Source organism: Melanotaenia boesemani, chromosome 3, assembly GCF_017639745.1.
Source record: "Melanotaenia boesemani isolate fMelBoe1 chromosome 3, fMelBoe1.pri, whole genome shotgun sequence".
Taxonomy (NCBI): domain Eukaryota; kingdom Metazoa; phylum Chordata; class Actinopteri; order Atheriniformes; family Melanotaeniidae; genus Melanotaenia; species Melanotaenia boesemani.
In genome coordinates, this window is record NC_055684.1 from 29,405,226 (window position 1) to 29,425,500 (window position 20,275).

At 38.8% G+C, this 20,275-nt stretch overlaps 1 protein-coding gene and 1 pseudogene across 1 annotated transcript; one reads left to right on the plus strand and one right to left on the minus strand.

The window, feature by feature from the left end:
• Positions 1 to 175: 175 nt before the first annotated feature.
• On the minus strand, positions 176 to 12,550 carry thumpd3 (THUMP domain containing 3). Its single transcript, XM_041980510.1, has 10 exons — positions 12,438 to 12,550; positions 11,834 to 12,130; positions 11,614 to 11,691; positions 11,131 to 11,538; positions 10,425 to 10,555; positions 6,700 to 6,769; positions 5,410 to 5,525; positions 4,014 to 4,118; positions 3,536 to 3,659; positions 176 to 657 (listed from the first exon to the last, which is right to left on the minus strand). The coding sequence occupies exons 2-10, from the start codon at positions 12,074 to 12,076 to the stop codon at positions 466 to 468; spliced, it is 1,467 nt and encodes a 488-aa protein (XP_041836444.1). The 5' UTR covers positions 12,077 to 12,130; positions 12,438 to 12,550; the 3' UTR covers positions 176 to 465.
• Positions 12,551 to 16,501: 3,951 nt separating this feature from the next.
• Positions 16,502 to 18,374, plus strand: LOC121636977 (annotated as a pseudogene).
• Positions 18,375 to 20,275: the final 1,901 nt, after the last annotated feature.

Consider the following 20,275-nt stretch of genomic DNA (forward strand, 5'->3'; position numbering starts at 1 on the left):
AATATCTCAAGTAAGCACGACTCATATGAAGTAGTAAAGAAAATGCAGCCTCTAACAGTATACGTGACAAAAAAAAAGTGTGACAACTCTGCTGCTTCCCCTCTAACCGTCCTTTCAGTTTTAAAAACAGTTTCAGGAATGATAATGTCAGTGATATGATGACATCAACATCAAGTAGAATTGTTACTGAATCTTTATTAATGAAATGGAAATCTTCAGTTCCTGTAGAATGAACACAATAAATCTGAAGGGTGCGATGAAGCAGCTTTTAGGGATTAACATGACAAATGAAGTACTTGAGTCAAACAGTGTCAAAACAATTTAACTAAAAATTACAACACGTTGTAAATTACAGAATAAAACAATACTTGGCATGTTTGAACAGAAAACCTCTGCTAAAAAACCCCCAATGAAAACCGGTTAAACCAATATAAATAAAGCCAGAACCTAAACAAAGGAAAATAATTAAGCAAGTTCCTTGTCATCTTTCTCATCCCTCTGTGTATCAGCCATTCCTCGTGATTCATGGACATCCTCAGGAGTTTGGCCAAACACTGCTGCGGTCCGCTTGAGGAGGTAGACTCCAGCATGTAAACCCCCAACGTTAACCCAAACAGTGTGCAGCTTCCTCCACAGACCTCCCATCCTTGAAATTGCCTGGAAAAGACATTAATCTTGTCAAGGCAAACTTGCAAGTGAAGCATTTGTTTTATTCAAAACCTCTTTGCTTAGACAAATCCAACTGGTTAAAGGTTTTTTCCATAATGAAGAGACTGACTCGGGTCAAACCTAAATTACTCAAACCACAGGTTATTTAGAGGTTATTCCAGGACAAACTGATTCACATGAGGCTGTTTAAACTTGGGAGTGCTGTATAAACATGAAAGGGCTTTAGTTTCATTTTGGAACAGTATTACGAACCTAAGATGTCTCATGAGTTTAAGAATGATGGGGGATGTACCTCTCATGTAGCATATCTACTGATGAAGAGTGAAACAAGTTGTCCATTACACAAGTTTAACAGGAAAAATCTTAATTGCAGTTTCCTTTTCAAATCTTCTATTTAGTACAGCAGATTTTAAAATATTTGTATTTCAGCAAACACTGCCTATACTTTATTACATACTTCAATGCCTCATCATCATCTCCAGTTCATTCAACTCTTGTATCATCCCCCTCTTGGCAGTCATTGTGGTCACAGGATATTAACTAGCCAACACATCCAGTTTTTACCCCACCTGTTTACCGTCACAGGCATTATGCGAGATGTTGGGGTCAAAGTGTGAAAGGCCTGGCTGTCAAGATAACATTGTTTGATGCTGACAAGTGATGTCACAGGCCACCACCTTTAAATACACATGTAGTTTCGTGTTTTTCGTGTTTGACATAGACCCCTCAAGGCTCTCATACATCAACCTGACAGAGAACTGAAGGCAAAAACTGCTTTCAAACAAAGTGATAAAAACCATGAAAGACATGTGAAAGAGGACTAATTTGGCTTGTGTTGATGCATTTAGACTCACACCCTTTATTTCAGCTAAAACTAACATCATATGGAAAGTTCTGTACATGATGCTTAAGCCTTGTGCACTTAAATATGATAATGTTCATCTATACATTAATTTTCTATACTGCTTAATTCAGGGTCAAAGGGAAGCTGGAGCCCATCCCGGCAATTAGCAGGCAAGAGGCAGGGTACATCCTGGACAGGTCACCAGTCTACTGCAGGGCCAACATGGAGAGACAAACAACCACTCACACTCACTCCTACAGAGAATTTAGGGTGACCAATTAACCTAACATGCAAGTCTATGGACTGTGGGAGAAAGCCAGAGCACCTAGAGGGAACACATGCAAACATGGCTAGAACATGCAAACGCCACATAGAAAGGCTGATGTCAATGTCACAGTAACATATAAGTCTTATTCACTGCACTGAACAGCCTGTTAAAATGACTTTTTCTTACTGAAAGATTTAGATTCAACATGCTGAATGAGCTGGGGATAAAAAATGTTGACAGGATTCAACAAAGTAACAACAAATGTAGTAACAAATGTTACTATGATCTGGACTTTCTAATATAGACATGCTTTTTTTTCCTTCTTTTCTTTTTCTCCATAGCAACAAGGTGGATATTTTCCAACACAAATCACTTCATCTAATCTTGACACCATCACCATCATAAGCTGTGGGGTGTGGAAAAGAAAAACAATTAATAATAAAAGGGTTCAGATACAAATCAATCTCAGACAGAGGAAATTGCGTGCACTGTTCATTGTTCTACTGCATATGTGACTGCTGGGCGTCGGTGACGGGGAAGAGCTTTTGGCTTTGCTGAGCAGATACATGATCCTGTTCCAACCAGTTTTAATTCAAACTATTCTGAAACTCAACCAGCACCTTCCTAATAGGAATACTACTTAACAAAGGTCAGTGCTGCCAAAGATGTCGGAAAAAGGATCATGCTTTCCCGAAGATGATGCAGAAAACAGCATGATTTGTTTTTTTTTTTTAGTATTGGCTTTCGGATCATTTCAAGGAAGGGATAACAAAACAAAAAGGGGCAATATAATGTCTGTCTCTCTCTCTCCCTCTCTCTCTCTCTCTCTCTCTATATGTATATCTTTAAAGAAAGTACAACCTCGTATAATTCTATGATTTTATGTTAAGAAGAAATGCAGAAGTGTCTAAAATGTTGCTTTATTTTATTGAGATTTGCAGACATTTCTTTATGCACAGCATGTCCTGAGACAGATGGTCTCATATTTGACTAGAATACTTGAGAGTTCATGGTCAACTTCATGACTACAAGGTACTTAGGTGACTGTGCTGGTGTGCTGTTTGGTTATCTACAGATTTAGATGTGCATCACGGCCCATCATCAACATTTTGGTCTCAGCTTTCCAAAGACGTTCAGAAATCTTGTGGTTTGTTCCGATGCAACTTTGCAAACCTAAGCTGAGCTGCCTAGCTCTCTTTAGAGAGGTTTTCTCCCAGCAACCCACCAAAAAAACAAACAAAAACAAAAAAAACAAAAAAAAACAAAAAAAAAACAAAAAAAAACAAAAAAAAATTATATATATATATATATATATATATATATATATATATATATATATATATATATATATATGTGAATTTATTTTTTTTTTTAGAAATTGTACTGCTACATACTTCAACATTTAACATATTAACTAAGGCCTGAAGAATCTAAGCGTTATTTCTTGGATCCTTTGCAATTTCGTAAGCAGTGCATGGTCTGGACTTGGGTGAACTTGCTGGGATGCCCATTCCTGGAAAACTGGTAAATGTCCTGAATATTTTCTGGCATTGCATGAATCAGAGCTATGATTTAAGGGTCTATAGCGCATCATCATCATCCCATTTATAAAGGTGGGAGTCTGTGTAGCAGGTTTAAAATGTGTATTTAACAAACCACAGCTAGCATGACTTCCACTGTGATTCATTTTTCTCATTAAATTGAATTATGCTTTCTCTGTGATTTCTCAGGTCTTATCTGAGCTATACAATTACCTTGGCAAAACATTTCTTGTCCTGGGTTAACAGGACAGCCTTCCCTGAGCCTGGTCTGCACACACGAGCCATTTCTCTCAAGCAAGAGGGGTACAGGTCCCAGTTTTTCTTCCTAGAGCCCATTCTTAAAATAAACAAAGACAAGAAAATAGCCAAACAGTTACTGTTCTGTACAGATTGTCTGTTGACTTCATGACATGTCAGCATATTTTCATTTTATTTATTTATTTTGCACAGCAACAATATACAAAGGAAAACCTTCCCTGTTAAAGACATGCATTTTGTTGTATTGTAGTGTCAATTTATTACATCTTAAATGACTTAAGTGTCAAATCTACCATAGAGTATCTTCTGTTTCAAACAACAAATCATCCTACTATTAAAGGACTGCGGTTACTTGAACCTTCATTAAAGACTCAGGTCTTGTTCTAAACTCTGTTAAATCAAAGCCTCCTGTATGCTTCCGTTATAATGGTACCTCTTCCCAAAGGGCATGTCAGTGATGATAATGTCAACAGAGCTGGTCCTTATGGGCAAATGGCACAGATCCCACTGCACTGTGTCGATAGGCAATCCAGATGTGCTGCATGAAGTCAAAGAATTTACATCATTACATTAAGCATCAATTAAATATGCATGTACTGGTGAGTAGACCCTGTGAAACAACACTTAAATGTCTAATAAACTGTAGTATTTCCTCTTAACACCTTAAATCACTGACAAACAAGTGCAAAAGCCTGTGATCATTAGAAAACCTGAGATTTCTAATTAGCCAAACAGTAAAAACCAGAACTGCCTCAGACCTGAACTTCAGATCTGTGTCTGACATCATATCAGCAACCATCTGGGAAAATATTACCAACTAACTGAGATGTCACAAAGACGGAAAAGGATACTGGAAGATTTGCAACCAACTACAAATCAGCTGAAACAGACTTGCAGCCTTTATAAGAAAGAGTAAAGGGGGTATAGATCGAGGCAAAGTTACCACCAGCCACGGGGACCTGTCCTTCTAACAGCCCCAGACAGAGCACTGTGTAAAACAAATGGATGGCATCTGCTTATCCCTGGGGAAATCTGAGTTTTATGACGGCTCTGAATTACATTGTGCAATGTATAGCGCTATGGACAGCATCCAAAAAGAAAACCTATGCTAGCTGTACATCATAAAACTGTAGATTAAATTTTGCTAAAGAGCACCAACAGCAGCCTGATAAATGTTTGGGGCAAAGTCTCTGACAGATTAACTCAGCTTAGATGTGATCAGTGTAGCACAGAGGAGGGTGTTACACTTATAGATGGTAACACAAATGCTTGCGGCTTTACCTAAACAAAGATTCACAAGATGACTACAAGTCTGTGGACAAGGGACAGCAGAGGAATATTTCAAGTGTAATGGCAATAACTGTCCTCCAAAATAATGCAAGAGGTACTTAGAAATAGAGTTAACCCTGTGAGCTGGTTAAATATGCTGCCTGGCTTGAAGTTGATAAAAACAGCTCTGGGATCATGCAAAGAGAAAGATTGATCCCTTAAGCAAAAATGAAAAATGTCAATGAAGATTGGCAAAGCATCCCTTCATAACACCAGCATCCTCCATGCTGCACAGGACTGATTTAGTCATCAATAATAAAAGATCACTAAACAATAAAAAGATGTGAATCTCAATGCTCAAAGGTGTACTGACTTTAGTTGTATCTGTGGAATTAGTAAATACAACCTGACAGTTTTCATTTATAGGAGTAAATGCACTATTTGTCAATATAGACATAGTGCAATTAGGTTAAGGTAACACAGTTTTCAGTCACATGACAACTGAGTGATATTCCACAGGGACTTACTCATTTGTGCCAGATGTTCAGCTGTTCACTCACCTGCCCTTGTCTGCCCTCCTTTTCTGGATGTGATATACGTTATTAACCGTGCGGTTAACTGCCATGTCATTGTTGTCTCCGGCAATGTAGAAAGAATTATTAAATTCTATGGCACCCTGAAGAAGTAAAACATTCCACTATTAGTAGTTTAGAGATGTCAAGACCACCACTGAAAACAGATACAACATGTTATATTAATTAATATCCACCATGAACCTCGGCTTATGTGGCATGTGGATGAAAACTTGTCCGAGATAAATTTCAGGCTGCTGATTCAAACCACCTGCTGAGCCTAAAATGTTGCTTTCCAATAACAGGGTGAGGTAAATAATGCTGAATTCATAATGATGTATAAAATATTTATCACATAAATTACTAATATTTCACATATGTCAAATTTATATTTGTGTGCATGACTAATAAAAACATGTGCATGTTTCAATGATGGATTTACAGATCAATCTTTCTTCTCTTTGCAGTGTTCTTCTCATTATGATCCCTGCCAGATCTTCAAACCTTATCACATGATGTAATAACAGCTCATTCTTCACTGGTAAGTTGTTCTGGTTTAGTGGAAGATTAAGATCACTGCAATAGAAAATATTTAGCTTTTGATTGTATTTGCTGATCAGTCAACACTGCTCAGGTTCAGTTTATGAACTTAGCCTTCTGTGGTGTTATTCCGCTCTAATTTAACCTCTTTACTGCTTTTTTAAAGTAGTACTTCACAACAGTTACTTTTAATTGTACCACATCTGAGCCAGTTGAGCTGACATTTAGCAGTAAAAACACTGTATTCATTTACTCATCAGAGAGAATCTTCCCCTGAGGGCTTAACAACAACATCTGCAGCACTGCTCAAGTCCTAAACACACCAGTACACTTTGCTCCCTAAGGAGGTACATCATTTGAAAAGATCTGTGCACTCTCCAAAACTTGAGACAGAGCTCCTATTTGTAGGAAGGAATTATACAGTATTACATGAATTATAAATGGTTATACAATCATAATTCAGATTTATGCAACACCTTTTTTTAGTTGTTTTTGGTGAAAATTAAAGAAAATACCACCTCTACAACTACAACACAAACTCACAAAATGGAACAAGTACATGCATAGTTGTGTGACCAGGTTCTGTGTCATTGCAGCTTTACAAAAAGCTCCTGATCCCACCCACACTGAAGTTAGCATCTTCAGCAAAAGTAAAAAGAAGCAGAATTAAGCCGAGCTGCACCACGAGATATATTTATATATACAATTAAAACAAAAAATGCATGAGCTTTGTCTCACCTCCAGTGGTATTGCTCCAGTCCCACACATAGGATCAAGTATAATATCAGACACCTGAGGGTTACACAGCCTGAAAACAGAAAAGAGTGCAGTTCATCTCATTTAATGACAGCATAACATCTGTCATTTCCCCGACATACACATCAGATGCTTCAAACAATTACCTTGTCATGACTGACTTGCGTTTAGCTTTGCCATACTAACATAACTCCAGCAGCCATTTAAAAAGAAAAACATGTTCCTACAACTAGCTGTCAAATCATTCCTTAAAAAAAAAAAACTCATTATTTCAGAAATAAACTACCCTTTAGGGCAGCCAGCTTATACCTGGTCAGATAGGGCTTTTCCAGTTGGTACTGTCATACCAGCAGAAACAGCTTTGGTTTCTGACATTTCAGTGTAATTAGAAACACAAAGTGGTTCTGTTGTTGACTGATGTCACCCTACAAGAATTCACACCTTCATTTCTAATAAGTCTTCATCATCTTTTTCCCAAGCAACTGTCTTCTGTTACTTTAAAAGCCCACTAAAACAAGCAAGTAGTTTTCAAACACCTCAAATACCTGGATCTTATCCAAGGGAAACAGCAGTACTGTTGGCACTCAAGTTGTTATTTGTTCATTGTTCACTTTGCTCCACTGTTTCAGAATAACTACAAAATAACTCATAACTAAGTAAGCACTTATTTAGAGATTGATTTGATCTACAAATATCTACAAATCAACCAGATGTAGTTTTCTATTGTAAAGGGTATCATGAGCCACAAATGTGGTGCAAAAAGTATGCATTAAACATGCATTCGGCATGCATGGTCACAAATATGCTGATAATGTCCAAAAATAAAGTGTAATTATGACTCCTTTTTGAAAAACTTAACAGTTGTGTTCATACCTTGTTAGAAACTGAGGGTATGTTCTTATCTTCATGGAAAATCTGAGCTCATAAAGCTGTCAATTACCTCTTTTGTTACTCTGCCTCTGCCTGGAATAAACAAAGGCAGTATGACGCACAGGTGTATCGGAACAGAGATGGATTTCGGTTTTCTTCTGTTGTAAGATGTACTGGATATAGCTGTATTCATTCAAATAAATGATGCCTGTTTCCCAATAAACCTACCCAGTTTTCTTCTTTTGTAGTTTACTTGTCCAGCCTAAACATGTCAACACCTGCCCGACTTTTTAACCAGGATCAGCATGATAAAGGACTTTATGAAATGTGGGACTACAGGTTGACTGAATCACTGCTGCAGGCCATCAAGTCCCTGTATGGCCAAAGCAAGAGCTGTGTTCACAGTCTGAATAAAGTCAAACTGGTTCACAATGCTTAATCCTGCTTGTGTTAATCATGGGCAGTGTTGCAACATGCATTCAGGGAGAGGAGGTGGTCTGGTTAGGAACTACAGGGTTTTATAGCCCTGCTTTTTGCAGATGAGATGCATTTCTATAGGTTTTCTCAGCACAGCCGAGTGTGAAGCGGTCAGGATGCAAGTCCTGCCCGATGACAACCAGTCTAATGCCATGGTTCTCAACTGGAACGGGGTGGAGTGCTTTCTTCAAGTTGAGAAGTTGAGAGTCTTTGCCTCAGAGTTTAGGTATCTGGGGATCTTGTTTACGAGTAACAACAGAGTGAAGTGAGAGATGGACATGTGACTTGAAGCTTTGTTGTCAGTAAAGAAGGTGTTACAAGGTGTTGAGGTGGAGAGAAAGCTGAGCTGAAAAGTAAAGCTTTGGATTTACTGGTCTATCTACATTCCAACCGTCACCTATGGCCATGAGATTTGGGATCAATGACAAAAGTGGCTTTCTAACATGGCAGACTCCGCCTGAGAGATCGGGTGAGGAGCTTAGACATTTAGAGTTTGCCATGGAGCTTGTCCATATTAAGAGACAGCTGAAATGGTTAAGGTGTACATTCAGGAACAGGTGTCCTTCCCTTGGAGGTTTACCAGGCACATCCTACAGAAGGAGACCCTGAGGCAGATTATGTACCCCTTTTGTCCTGGGGACACCTTGCAATACACTAGAAGGAGATGGAGATAGTTGCTAGGGAGAGGAGTGTTTGGGTCTCGCTCCGGAACCTGTTGCCTCTACGACCAACCTCAAATGATGGTTAGAAAATGGATGGATGAATTAATTAAGTAGTTTTCATTTAATTTCACTACATGATGATTAAATGCCAACTGGCTAACAGTTAGCTTGAGCCAGGAAGGCCTGACTCCATCTGACAACAACTGATTCTGTAACAATAAGGATAGAGAATCACAAAGGATAAATACAAAAAACAAAAATAAAAAATCAGATAACAGTTGTCCTGGACAATTTTCCTCATATAAGACTTATTAGTGCAAAGCTAAAGCACAAACAAGAGCAGCTCACTGCTCAGACTGTTTAATTACTGCCTCCTAGTGGCAGCAAAAAGCTAAAACACAGGAACACGTGTCTGCAGGAGCTGAGAGTAGTACCGTATGTTCTGGCTTTTAAGCTGCAGCAGGAACTGGTCAGTGGACACTCGGTGAACTGATTTTGTGCCGACCCATCATCAGTGTCTCAGAGCAGAAAATATTGCTGACTTTCTCATAAACTGACTTTTAGAAACTAATTTTAAACTCTTGAGAATTATTTTAATTGATCACTTTGGACTTAGTGGTTATTGACACATTTGTAGTGATACAACAGATGCAGATATACCTCTGCCTTATTTAGACTTTTGAAAATCTGGGAAAAAAAGGAACAAAATTTTAGACCATTTATTAGGGACATTTTCAAATAAACCATTCACAATAAAAAAAAAATCAAGTAAACAGACTTTAGCCACTTTCCACTGAAAACAAATTTCAGCCAGCCTTTCCCAATGCTGCAGCGCTGGACATCAACTCTTCTCAGGAGTAAAGTATGGCAGCTGGTAGGCATAAATAAGCGTGAGAGGAAACATAAAGATTGAGCATATTGAGCATAAGTAACAGCTAACGTAAGTACAGCTGAGAATCGTCACACAACTGCTGTCTGTCAGCTATGTGTATGACAAGGCAACGTCAGTTTCAGGTTCTCCCCTCATTTAAGTGGCGTAACTAAAATATCACTGTCAAAAGTGATTGGTGTAGCGACCTGTTTGTATGACACGCCGTTGGTTTCCTAGATAACACACAGATAACACGTGATTCATGGTTCACAGGCGTAACGTAATCGACAGGATGCAGCGTTAAACTTGTTAAAAAAAAAAAACAGAATTAATGCAGCGCATTTAAACTCTACATACTCCATCTTTGTGCAATCAAGCTCAGCTGTCAACAAAAATTACAGCCACCCAGCCCTCCTCCCACTGGCAAAGCCTGCATGACTGACTGACAACTCCTTCTTGTCAGTTCAACCCTTTACCAACCACACCCACATGACCCCCACACTCCCCATCACCATGAAAACCAAATAAAACAAACCGTCCACCCAGTGATCGATACCCCAAAACAATATTTATGGCTCCTACAACTGGATTAATTGGAAAATTTGTAGTGATACCCGGCTACTTCCAACATTTAACCTGTAGATATAACAAAAACAAAACAAAAAAGAAACGGCACAGTAAAGATATCCTTACTTTGAACCTTATTAGACATGACCAGATGAAAACATTTATATCAGAAAAATAGCTAAAACAGAAAACCCCACATGCACTCAATGCTACAAAGTGATCTTGATCAAATGGTGCAGTCACTGAAAAAAAAGACCTACCTGAGCATCCCATAGCACAACGTAGAGCGCAGAGTAGTGGGTCCAAAGTGACTAATGTTTCTTCTGTGAAGACTCTCTTCAGTGAGAGCAATACCAATGACCACCTCTTCATTGTGTATGTTAAGTAACACCTGCAACAGAAGACGCAGTAATATGACGAGAAGTCTACAATCAAAATTAGCACATTTTCGTATTTTATCATTGCTACAGGCAGGATCAGCTCTTTTTACTTGGCTTAACTGATTCAGGTATTTCTTTGTTATAGGTTACAGTAATCAGAATACGTCTGTGGACTATTTTGGCAAAACCACCAGTCTAAGCAAATCGCTATCACAGTTTTTGTTTTATTTCACTTATTTCATTTACCAATAACTGATTTACAAATCAATGTTCAGGTTAACAGACAAGTTGCAAGTAATTCTTACGCAAGTGTTTTTTTTTAAAGAAGTCATCATAGTGTTACAACCTTGTTTATATTAATATAAACATGCAACTCATCTCCAGCCGTCTGCAAAGTAAACTTTGATCAGCATTTTTCGACTTGTCTCATGAAGTGAATGACTTATCTAAACAGAAAATGTTATAACTCGTTTGGATACACACCAATATTACCTCATGTCTGGCCTGTTTACCTCTGCTAGCAGAGTTGTTTTTGGTTACTGTGATGGAATTCAATAGTCAGTCCAGTCTGAACAGGCATGCCTACCTCTATGTCAAACTTTGTCATGTCTGCTTTCCACTGGAAGAATTCCTGTACAGCCCCACCAAAGTCTCTGGCTGCTTCATTAGAAGAGAAGCTGTGGTTGTTACCAGCCCTGCTACATGTCACACGAAACTTGATGAGTTTGGCCTCAGGTGGAGCCTCTTCTGAGTCAGGCGTGTTCTCCGCCTTCAAGTCGCCTTCAGTTGCAGACAACTCCCGAGTTTCCTTTAGCTGATCAGTATCAGCATCAGCCACATCACTGGCCTCATCATTAGGTTTCTCTTTATTGGTGTTTCCTCCTCTCCGGTGGCCTTTCCTCTTTTTAAGGGTTCTGTTTAGTTTCCAGACCTCAAGTGCATTAGTCCAGGGAAGTGTGGAAGCAAGCTGTTGCAACTCCATCAACGTCTCCTCCTATACAAATCACACAATTAATCTGATAATAAGGAATATACACCTAACATCAAAATACAGCTGGGTCAGGCTTACCTTTGATTCTTTGAACTGGTAATGATCATATTCCTCAACCACAACGAACAGATTGTCAACAGAGCGCAGAAGATGAACCTTCAAGACAGAGAAATACAGTCACTCATAAATTAAGCTTTCTGTACATTGGCACGCTGTGGATTTCAAACAACACAGGATTCTTTATTAGCAGCTAATGGTACATCTTAATAGTGAGAAAAGAATAAGACAAGATTTTTACCTGAAAAAGTCTGTCAGTAGTAATTGGGAAATATATACGACCACGATCTTTACTGATTCGTGCATCAACTCCAATCTTCTCTTTGACCTCCTCTGCAGCAGTGTGCTCAAACCCAGTGGGCACAGTTGCTCCTAAGGTGACAGTAATGATGGTTCCACTGGTGGCATCACTCTCAGTGGAGAAGGGGGGTTTATTCATTGTGTTAGAAGGCTTTTCTGCAGCCCCATCATCATGCGAGGACATAGTGTAGAAGGACCTTTATATATGTGACAGCCGGTGCAAAGATCGGGAGCTCATCTAAAGAAAAATATGGGAGCATACCGTCAACAACTGTCCATTTAATACTTGAAGTGTTTAAATCATTTATAGGGAACCAACGTAATGGTTTCATATGTTAGCATTAAACACTAACACGTGATATCTGAGTACTAAAGCGTTACTGCTGACAGAATAGCGCTGACATCAATTAGCTGGCTAACGTTAGCTTAAAGGAAGCAAAAAAAAGTTGGAATAACATATAAAAAAGTTAGGAAATGTTAACTGCTGACACAGCTGTCATTTTAACAACTGTCACGCAACAATGTGGACTATACAGCGAGCCCACCGTTTAAACTGTAACGCTAAAAACAATCTCTAAGACTCAGGAAAACTAAATCTGCTAACAGAAGTCGAACAAACCTGTCACACACGAGGAAGCAGAACGTTGTTTCCGCTCGACAGCAACAACACTTCCGGTATGAGTTCTTCAGAAAAAAAGCATCATGTTCAGAATGACTTTTTATTATTAAAGCTTTAATCCACTGAGACGTGGTTCTCAGTTTACAGCAGTTTTGTATTAAAGCGCAATACTACAAGCAAACACAACTTTCATGTACCGATCAGGTCTGAATCAATGTATTTTTATTTGAACGTTTAGTTTATTATTTAGGATCCTCATTAGCTACATCATGGCTGCAGCTCTTCCTGAGGCCCGTCAACAACGTGAATTAAAACACAAAACGAAGATTTTTTTTCTTAAAACTGGCTTTACTCTAAGCCATCTTAGCACAAATTCCATCACGGTCGCACTGTGATGAAATGGTGTACCCTGGTGATTTTTTTTTTAAAACATTTGACCTTGTTGACCTGTAGGCTACTTGAACCCTCTAATGAAAAGGATGGGGTCAAGTCCTCTGGCTGTACTTCCGTGTTGGGAGGTTTTCGTCAGCTGTACCTGGTGAAATAAATTAACTTTTATTTAATATATGTGTTTTATATATTTTCATAGAAATTGTAGGCCTATATTTAAAGTATTTTGAGTTTTTTTCATTATCATAAAAGTGTTGTGGAATAAAGTTAACTATTTATTTAAACAAAATGACTTATAAAAAACTATTTAAAAAAAACTTTTTAAAAAATTATATGCACTGCCTCTAGCACTAAATGACAGCACCTGGGTCCAACTGGACTCACAGTAGTCTGACTACCACTTAATTATGATGTCCCATCTTGTTTGAATCCTTGCTTGTGTTGTTCTTACTCTCAAATGTAAGTCGCTTTGGATTAAAGCGTCTGCTAAATGACTGTTGCATAGAATAGAATTTATAGTGTAGTGGTTGATGGAGTGAGGAGAATGAGAGAGGAGAGCAGTGATTACACTTGAGGGGCTGAGTGCGCCTGAGAGAGGATGTGATAAAAGGAAGAGGTAAGCAAGCAGGCTCAGGGAGCCTGGATAGTGGAGCTTGGTGGAAGTCACGGGGTTACAACCAAGCCAAGTCAGAGAGACTCACTCGTGTATGGGGAGTGGGTGCCGTTGGTATGCTGTAGGCTCTGGAGCCAGCTGGCGCCAAAGTTCAGATCCCGGGGGAGGGTCTCGCAACCCGGGCAAGCTAGGTGTTCTAACCCTTATAATTATGTTGTGGTTATATTTTGTTGAGTTTTGTTTGTATATTTTAGATTTTAGCTAAGCCAGCCCTTTGGGTGGGGGAGCTCATAGCCAAGGAGGAAAGCCCACAAGGGCCTCTAGTGTATGTGCCTCTATGTCACGGGTGGGTTTGCAATGGAAGACAGGTGGCTGGTAGTGTAATGCTGTGTGCGGTGCCCAAAATGGTGTAAAGATTAGTGTGGTGTTGCAGTGCATAGCTTGTTGCAGTGCCCTGTGGGGGTGCAGTGCGGTTTTAAGTGGCAGAAGCTCATACACCTGTTTTAGACCATACACAGTTGCTGTGGAGGATTTGGGGAGAAGGACTGTGATGTTCACTCCAGAGTAAAGGATGGTTTTGCTGTCCTGAAAGGTGGAAATAAAATTTGCTATATTTTAACTCTGAGGCTTTGTCTTCCTTTGATTTCAGACATTGGAGAAATACACATTCACCTCCAGTGGAGGCAAGGTTTATTACAACATGCATGTTCATAGAAATTTGTAATTGACAAATTCTTTATACTATTTTGACTGTTTTGTTATTATATAATATGTGACTATTTCACTAATCTACACTGTGAAATCGATAAGGTAGCATACTTTGATAAGGTAATTAATACTGTGGAATAACCCTACCTGCATGAATACGTAGCAAACTTTGATGGCATTAATTATACTGCCAAGACTTGAAAGTGAATCTCATTATTTAATGTCATAAAACTATTGTGTCGACTTGAAATTAACAAAGAAATGACGGTTTTAGTGCTACAAGTTTAAAATGGTTTGACACTATTTACCATCACAGTCTGAAAGTAATATTGTGATATTTGCTTATTATGGAAAACCCCCCTTTTTTTTTAGCTTTCTGTGAGATATGTTTAAATTTCATTATTTTATCTGCAGCTTTTCCTGATTTGTGGCCAGTTTATACAGTTTTTTTTAGTTCCCACAAAAAACTGAGGACTCACTAAAGACCAGACAATTTCTGTTACATGTTTTAGCAGATTTAAAGCACTTGTGTGAAAGTGATGTATAAGAATACATGTTTTTTTTATAATAATGTTTAAGGAAAACACATTAAGCTTAAACAAACTTTTTATAAATTGTTAGTGTTTAATAGTAATGGTGTAATAAGCCAAACTGTTTGGTCTGGGGTTAACTAAAGTTTTAAACTATTAGAATTTATACTACATCTACAAAATATAGATTTCCAGAGGGGATTTTTTCATGAGCAATTAAATATTAATTTTAATTGGGTGCAATGCACTGTTTACTTTAAGAATTTAACTTAAAAAACTTTAAAAGTGTAACTTTTCAGGAAAAAAAGGTGTTTGAGCTGGACGCTGATTTAGTAGTTGCAATTTCTAGACAGTTTCATCTGGAAACTGCAACCTCGTCTGGGGTCTGCAAGATGCTGCTGCTGCTCCAGACATTCAGCTGCAGTTTTAGAATAATCCAGTAGATGGCACTGTCGCAAAAACATCGGGGGTCTAGCAGTGCGGGTCCAGGTTAGCGGGTCTGAATCTGCAGGTTACTAACACATACTATTGTGCAGAACTCCCGAACCATGTGAAATGCTTATAACTACTTATTATAAACGTTTTGTAAATTTTCCTCTAGCACATTCTTGCATCCAGAGTTGCTGAACTTGTAACTGCGCTACTGTAACTTCTGACAGGAGCAGCTGCTGTTTCTGAAGCTGCGTGTTTTTGTTATTCAAGCTAGCTAGCTAAATGTAACCTGTCTAACAAATAAAAAAACTTGGTTTTATGATTTGTTATCTTAAACTGCTTAGTGGTGACACCACTTTTAATTCCTTAGATGAATAAACTGTCATGTTAATTTTGCTGACGCAGCCTTCCCATCCGCCAGTTGAGAAAAGAGCAATTTCACTGCTTTTTGGCATTAATTGCATTTTAGACCAGGTTAAAACAGCAATCTGGGCTGTATTATCACTTTCATGATAAATTCATGGGGGGACTTTTCCGTTACTGCTCCTTACTAGAGGTTTGAAAGTACACCTACATACCCTCCTTTTAGTTAATGAAAGATGAGCTGTTGAACATTTTAAATAACATATTTATCATCAAAGTCAGCTTTATTGTCAATTTCTTCACATGTACAAGACATACAAAGGAACTGAGATTACGTTTCCCACTGTCCTGCGGTGAAAACATTTCAACGCTGAAGTAACCATGAAAAATAAAAAACTGCACACTATCTGAAAAAAAGAGATTATTGCAAATTGATAAAACTGCAAATAAAAGCAAATGCAACTGAAAATATCTGAACAGCAAGAAAGCAAACTTCCAAAGCAATGTTGTCCTAATCAACTCAAACTACTATTCAAATATTAGTAAAAAAAAAAAAAAAAAAAATAATAATAACAAAACAAAACATTGCACAATGATAACAAATAAAGTATAAAGATTTAAGGCATGAACTGATTCTAAGGCTAACTGTGTTCACAGTTGTTTGAAAGTAGCAGCAAAGCTATATGTATAAGTTGTGGTATTATGTACAAGCAAAGAGTTGTATGTATATGTCATGTATAGTAGTGCAAAGGCAGTCAGTAATAGCAGCAGAGGTATGCAGTGTGGTATAGTGCAAGACAGTCACTCAGTTAGAGTGTTTCAGAGTCCAGAGTGTTTTTCTTTGGGGGGTTTAGCTTGTGGAAGGGGCTGTTTTAGTTGGTGCAGCTCCCGCCCCACACAGTGATGCAGCTGGAAAGGATGCTCTCAAAGGTTCCTCTGTAGAATGTGGTCATGATGGGTGGTGGGGCTCTTGCCCACTTGAGTTTGCACAAGAAGTAGAGGCGCCGCTGGGCTATCCTTGCCAGTGATGCAGTGTTGGTAGTCCAGGAGAGGTTTTCACTGATGTGCACCCCCAGGAATTTGGTGCTGCTCACTCCCTCCACAGCAGCACCATTGATGGTCAGTGGTGGGTGTTGGGTGTTGTCTCTCTGGAAGTTGACAACAATCTCCTTGGTTTTGCTGATGTTCAGCAGGAGGTTGTTGTCTCTGCACCTCGTGGTCAGAAGATCAACCTCTTTCCTGTAGTGAGTCTCATTGCCCTTGGTGATGAGACCCACCAGAGTTGTATCGTCTATTCTCCAACATTTTGAAATGAAATGGACTTGGTGCAAAGATGATGAGGTGGAGTGCATCTACAAAACAAACAGATAAATAAACTCAAGTTTTCTTTGAATTATGTGGAGTGTTTTACTGGACCCAACATCATGGCCATGCACACCACGCTGATCAAAAAGCTCCTGATGCAGGTACGGAGCATTTAAAGAACAATGGGACACATTAACCAAATTTGTTCTTAAGTTCTACTTAAGCAACTTTTGAACATTTACAAAGCATTTTGTTAATTCAAAATAAATAGCAAAATATTGCAGAGAGTATGCTAACATAATTCCCTTCAGGGGAAAATAAAATGTTTTATTAATTTAATTCTTTTCAGAATAAGTTTCAGTCAAGATGGGATTTAATTCTGTTACTGATCTTCAAAGGATGCTACAGTAGGTAGCAAGTTACGGTTACAGTAGGCTATGTGAGGAAAATTTATTCTGTGGTGTACCTGTTCCCCCTTAAGCCACTATACTAAGATGTGCACATCCTGACGTGTTCATGGGACAAGACTTTTTTTTGTTTTTCTTTATGTCAAATGTAAGAAGACATTGATGAATGAGGCCAATGTTAGTGCTGGATCTCTAAAGATGGCTGATCGATTATTTATCATCAAGGGTATAAGCTGGTTTTTATCTTGACATGCAGGAGGAAAACCAGAAACAGCTTTGCAAATCATGTCTGACCTGTCAAAGATTAACATGTCATGACTCACCTGCTATTTCTGGTTTCTTCCAGTCATCAATAAACTGACTGGATTGATTGGCATGATCTCAGATGTGAAATGATACATTCTATTTGTGGATGTCCTCTGCAGTTGTTGTGGTTAATTTCCAGTTAGGATCACAATTTTTACTGAATTACAATCACAACCTGTCCTTCCAAGCAGACAAGATATATCTGTACGACAAAAGCAGTACAGCAGCTACATGACAGATGCATAGATAGTTCAAGTTTCTATCATTTCTTTGCAGCAGCATCCATATTGTCATTGTTACAATTTGTGTCCTATCAGAACCAAATGTTTGTCATGTCTTCTGTCCTTCCAGGTAAGAAGACATCACGTCACCCAGTGCACCAGGATCTGCATTACTTCCCATTTCGCCCATCCGACCAGATCATCGAGTAAAGATGATCCGACCGACTGCAATGGAGAAAGTAAATAGGTAGAACGGCTGCTTGGTTGTCCTTTCGGGAACACACAAAGGGACTCTGCTGGAGCATGACTACCCCGACTGGGAGGTATGCATAGATACACTCACACACAAAGACACACAGAAAATACTGCTATATAATTAAAAACACGTTTTACCCCTGCATGTGACTTCAGGGTGGAGTGAACAAGATGTATCATGGAATGAGAGACTATGATCCGAAGAACCTCAGGGTGTATGTTGAGATGGAAATGGACGACATAGTCTTCTTCCATCCACTGCTCACCCACGGCTCTGGCATGAACCAGACGAAGGGCTTCCGCAAGATACCACATTTTCCAGAATCAGGCTGACTATCGAGCACATCAGGCATTTTCCCTAATTTATAGTTTCTTTGTCAATAAACGTCACCAGGCTGTGACTCTAGAACCTTCTGCACACACTTCATGGCCTGGTGGATCCACAGGCCATGTCAGTTCTTGCAAATCTTGCCACATATGCATTCCATAGTCATTGTCGTATTTCCATTGCCATGTATCGTCATCGTTTGGTCTGTCCAGTGGGATTCTCTTCCGGCCCCCCCTCTCGGGAATCCCTGGGGGTACTGCTTCTGTAGGTCGATCTGTAGCTTGTTATGGGTTTCTTCCTCTCAGAAGATGCAACTTGGTATGCTACCCCTCACTGCCCCAGTGCCGTCTTTCCGAGCTGTCCGCTGACTTTCTAGTTGTCGCCAAGCTATACTTGGTCATCTACATGATTGTTCCTAGTAGTCACTGGTGGTTCCAGTAAAACAGTTCTTAGATTCACCTTATGGTGCCCCTGGACACGTCATCAGTGATGTAACCTGGGATCACAGAAGGTTTCGGGTCTTTATTTTTTATTTATTTATTTATTTTTTATTGATTGAGATATACATTCCCTGTATAGTAAAACAGTATCAAATCCAAACAATACAGTTATTATTTTAAGAAAAAAAAAGAAAGAAAAAAGAAAAAAAGGAGTAATAATGATCTTTTTCATTCTCTGTTCGGATTTTTATTTCTCTCATTTAATAAGGGTTAAATTAATAAAAAGAAACAAAACAGCAAAAAAAAAAAAAAAAAAAAAAAAAAGGAGGATGCAGCAGTTTACAGCATTAATTAATGAAAGGGAAATGGGAAAGAAAGATTCTCCACCTTTTCCTGTTTCAACGAAAGTTTTGGCATATATTATCTGGCATATTCTTCCCATTTCTCCCAATGTTTTACAAAACAGTTTTTCTTTAAATTAACAGAAAAGGTTTTTTTTTTCCATCATTTCGTTATCCTATTCGATCTGAAAATAAGTTACAATGCCTTTTGTATTTCAAGACTTAAATCTCAGATCCGTTCTATTTGGAGTGAAATTTGAATCATTGCCATTTCTGAATCCATTTTCCAGTCGTCAGCAAAGCAGACTGGGTTGCTGAAACTTTGCTTTTGGTGATGGGAACAGACTTTTACATTGTGGTCATTTTTCTGTCTTCCCCTGTTAGAGCGGTATGAGAGGGTGTAACAAAAGAAAGGAGAGGTGGGCAGATGGTAATATAAGAAAATGTAGGTATATTGTTATTAACCGGAAACAGAACTAACACAACGGTGGTAAAACAACTAGTGTTGGTGTTAGCGGAACTGCTTAAAGAAAATCCAAAATAAAACCGCTAAAGCTTAAGAGCTTAACTCAAAATCCAGCCAGGTAAACCAAACTCCACAACACTCAAAAAGGAAAAAACAAAAGACTGGTGTACTAAGCAAGGTTAAAAAATGGGTAGCAGTCCCAATAAACTAAGAGAGATGTAAAACAAAAAGCGATAAAACTAAACTAGCCCAACACATTCTATTTTTAATCAGTGAGGATTCACCAAAAAAAAAGCTTATACTAAATGCAGAAACCATCTGTGTCACACGGTTTCTCCCCCTTCACTGAGCACACACACAGCAGTCCTTTATTTCCAGGGTGCTGGCGGTTGGTGTAGGGATTGGCGGGGTGGTGACCAATCAAAGGGAAGGAGCCGAAGGTGTGTCTTTGCTGGCCACTCCGAACAGGCAATTGCAGACTGACATTTGTGTGTAGAACAAGCCTCAGGTGTCATCCATGAGTGGCATCTGTAACATTCCCCAACACTCTTGATGTTCTATCAATAATCTCTCAACGTTCTCTCAATATTATCTCAGTACTCTCGATAATCCTTTGTGAAAGTTTTCCAACTCATCCAGAGTCTTTGGTAATCTTCTTG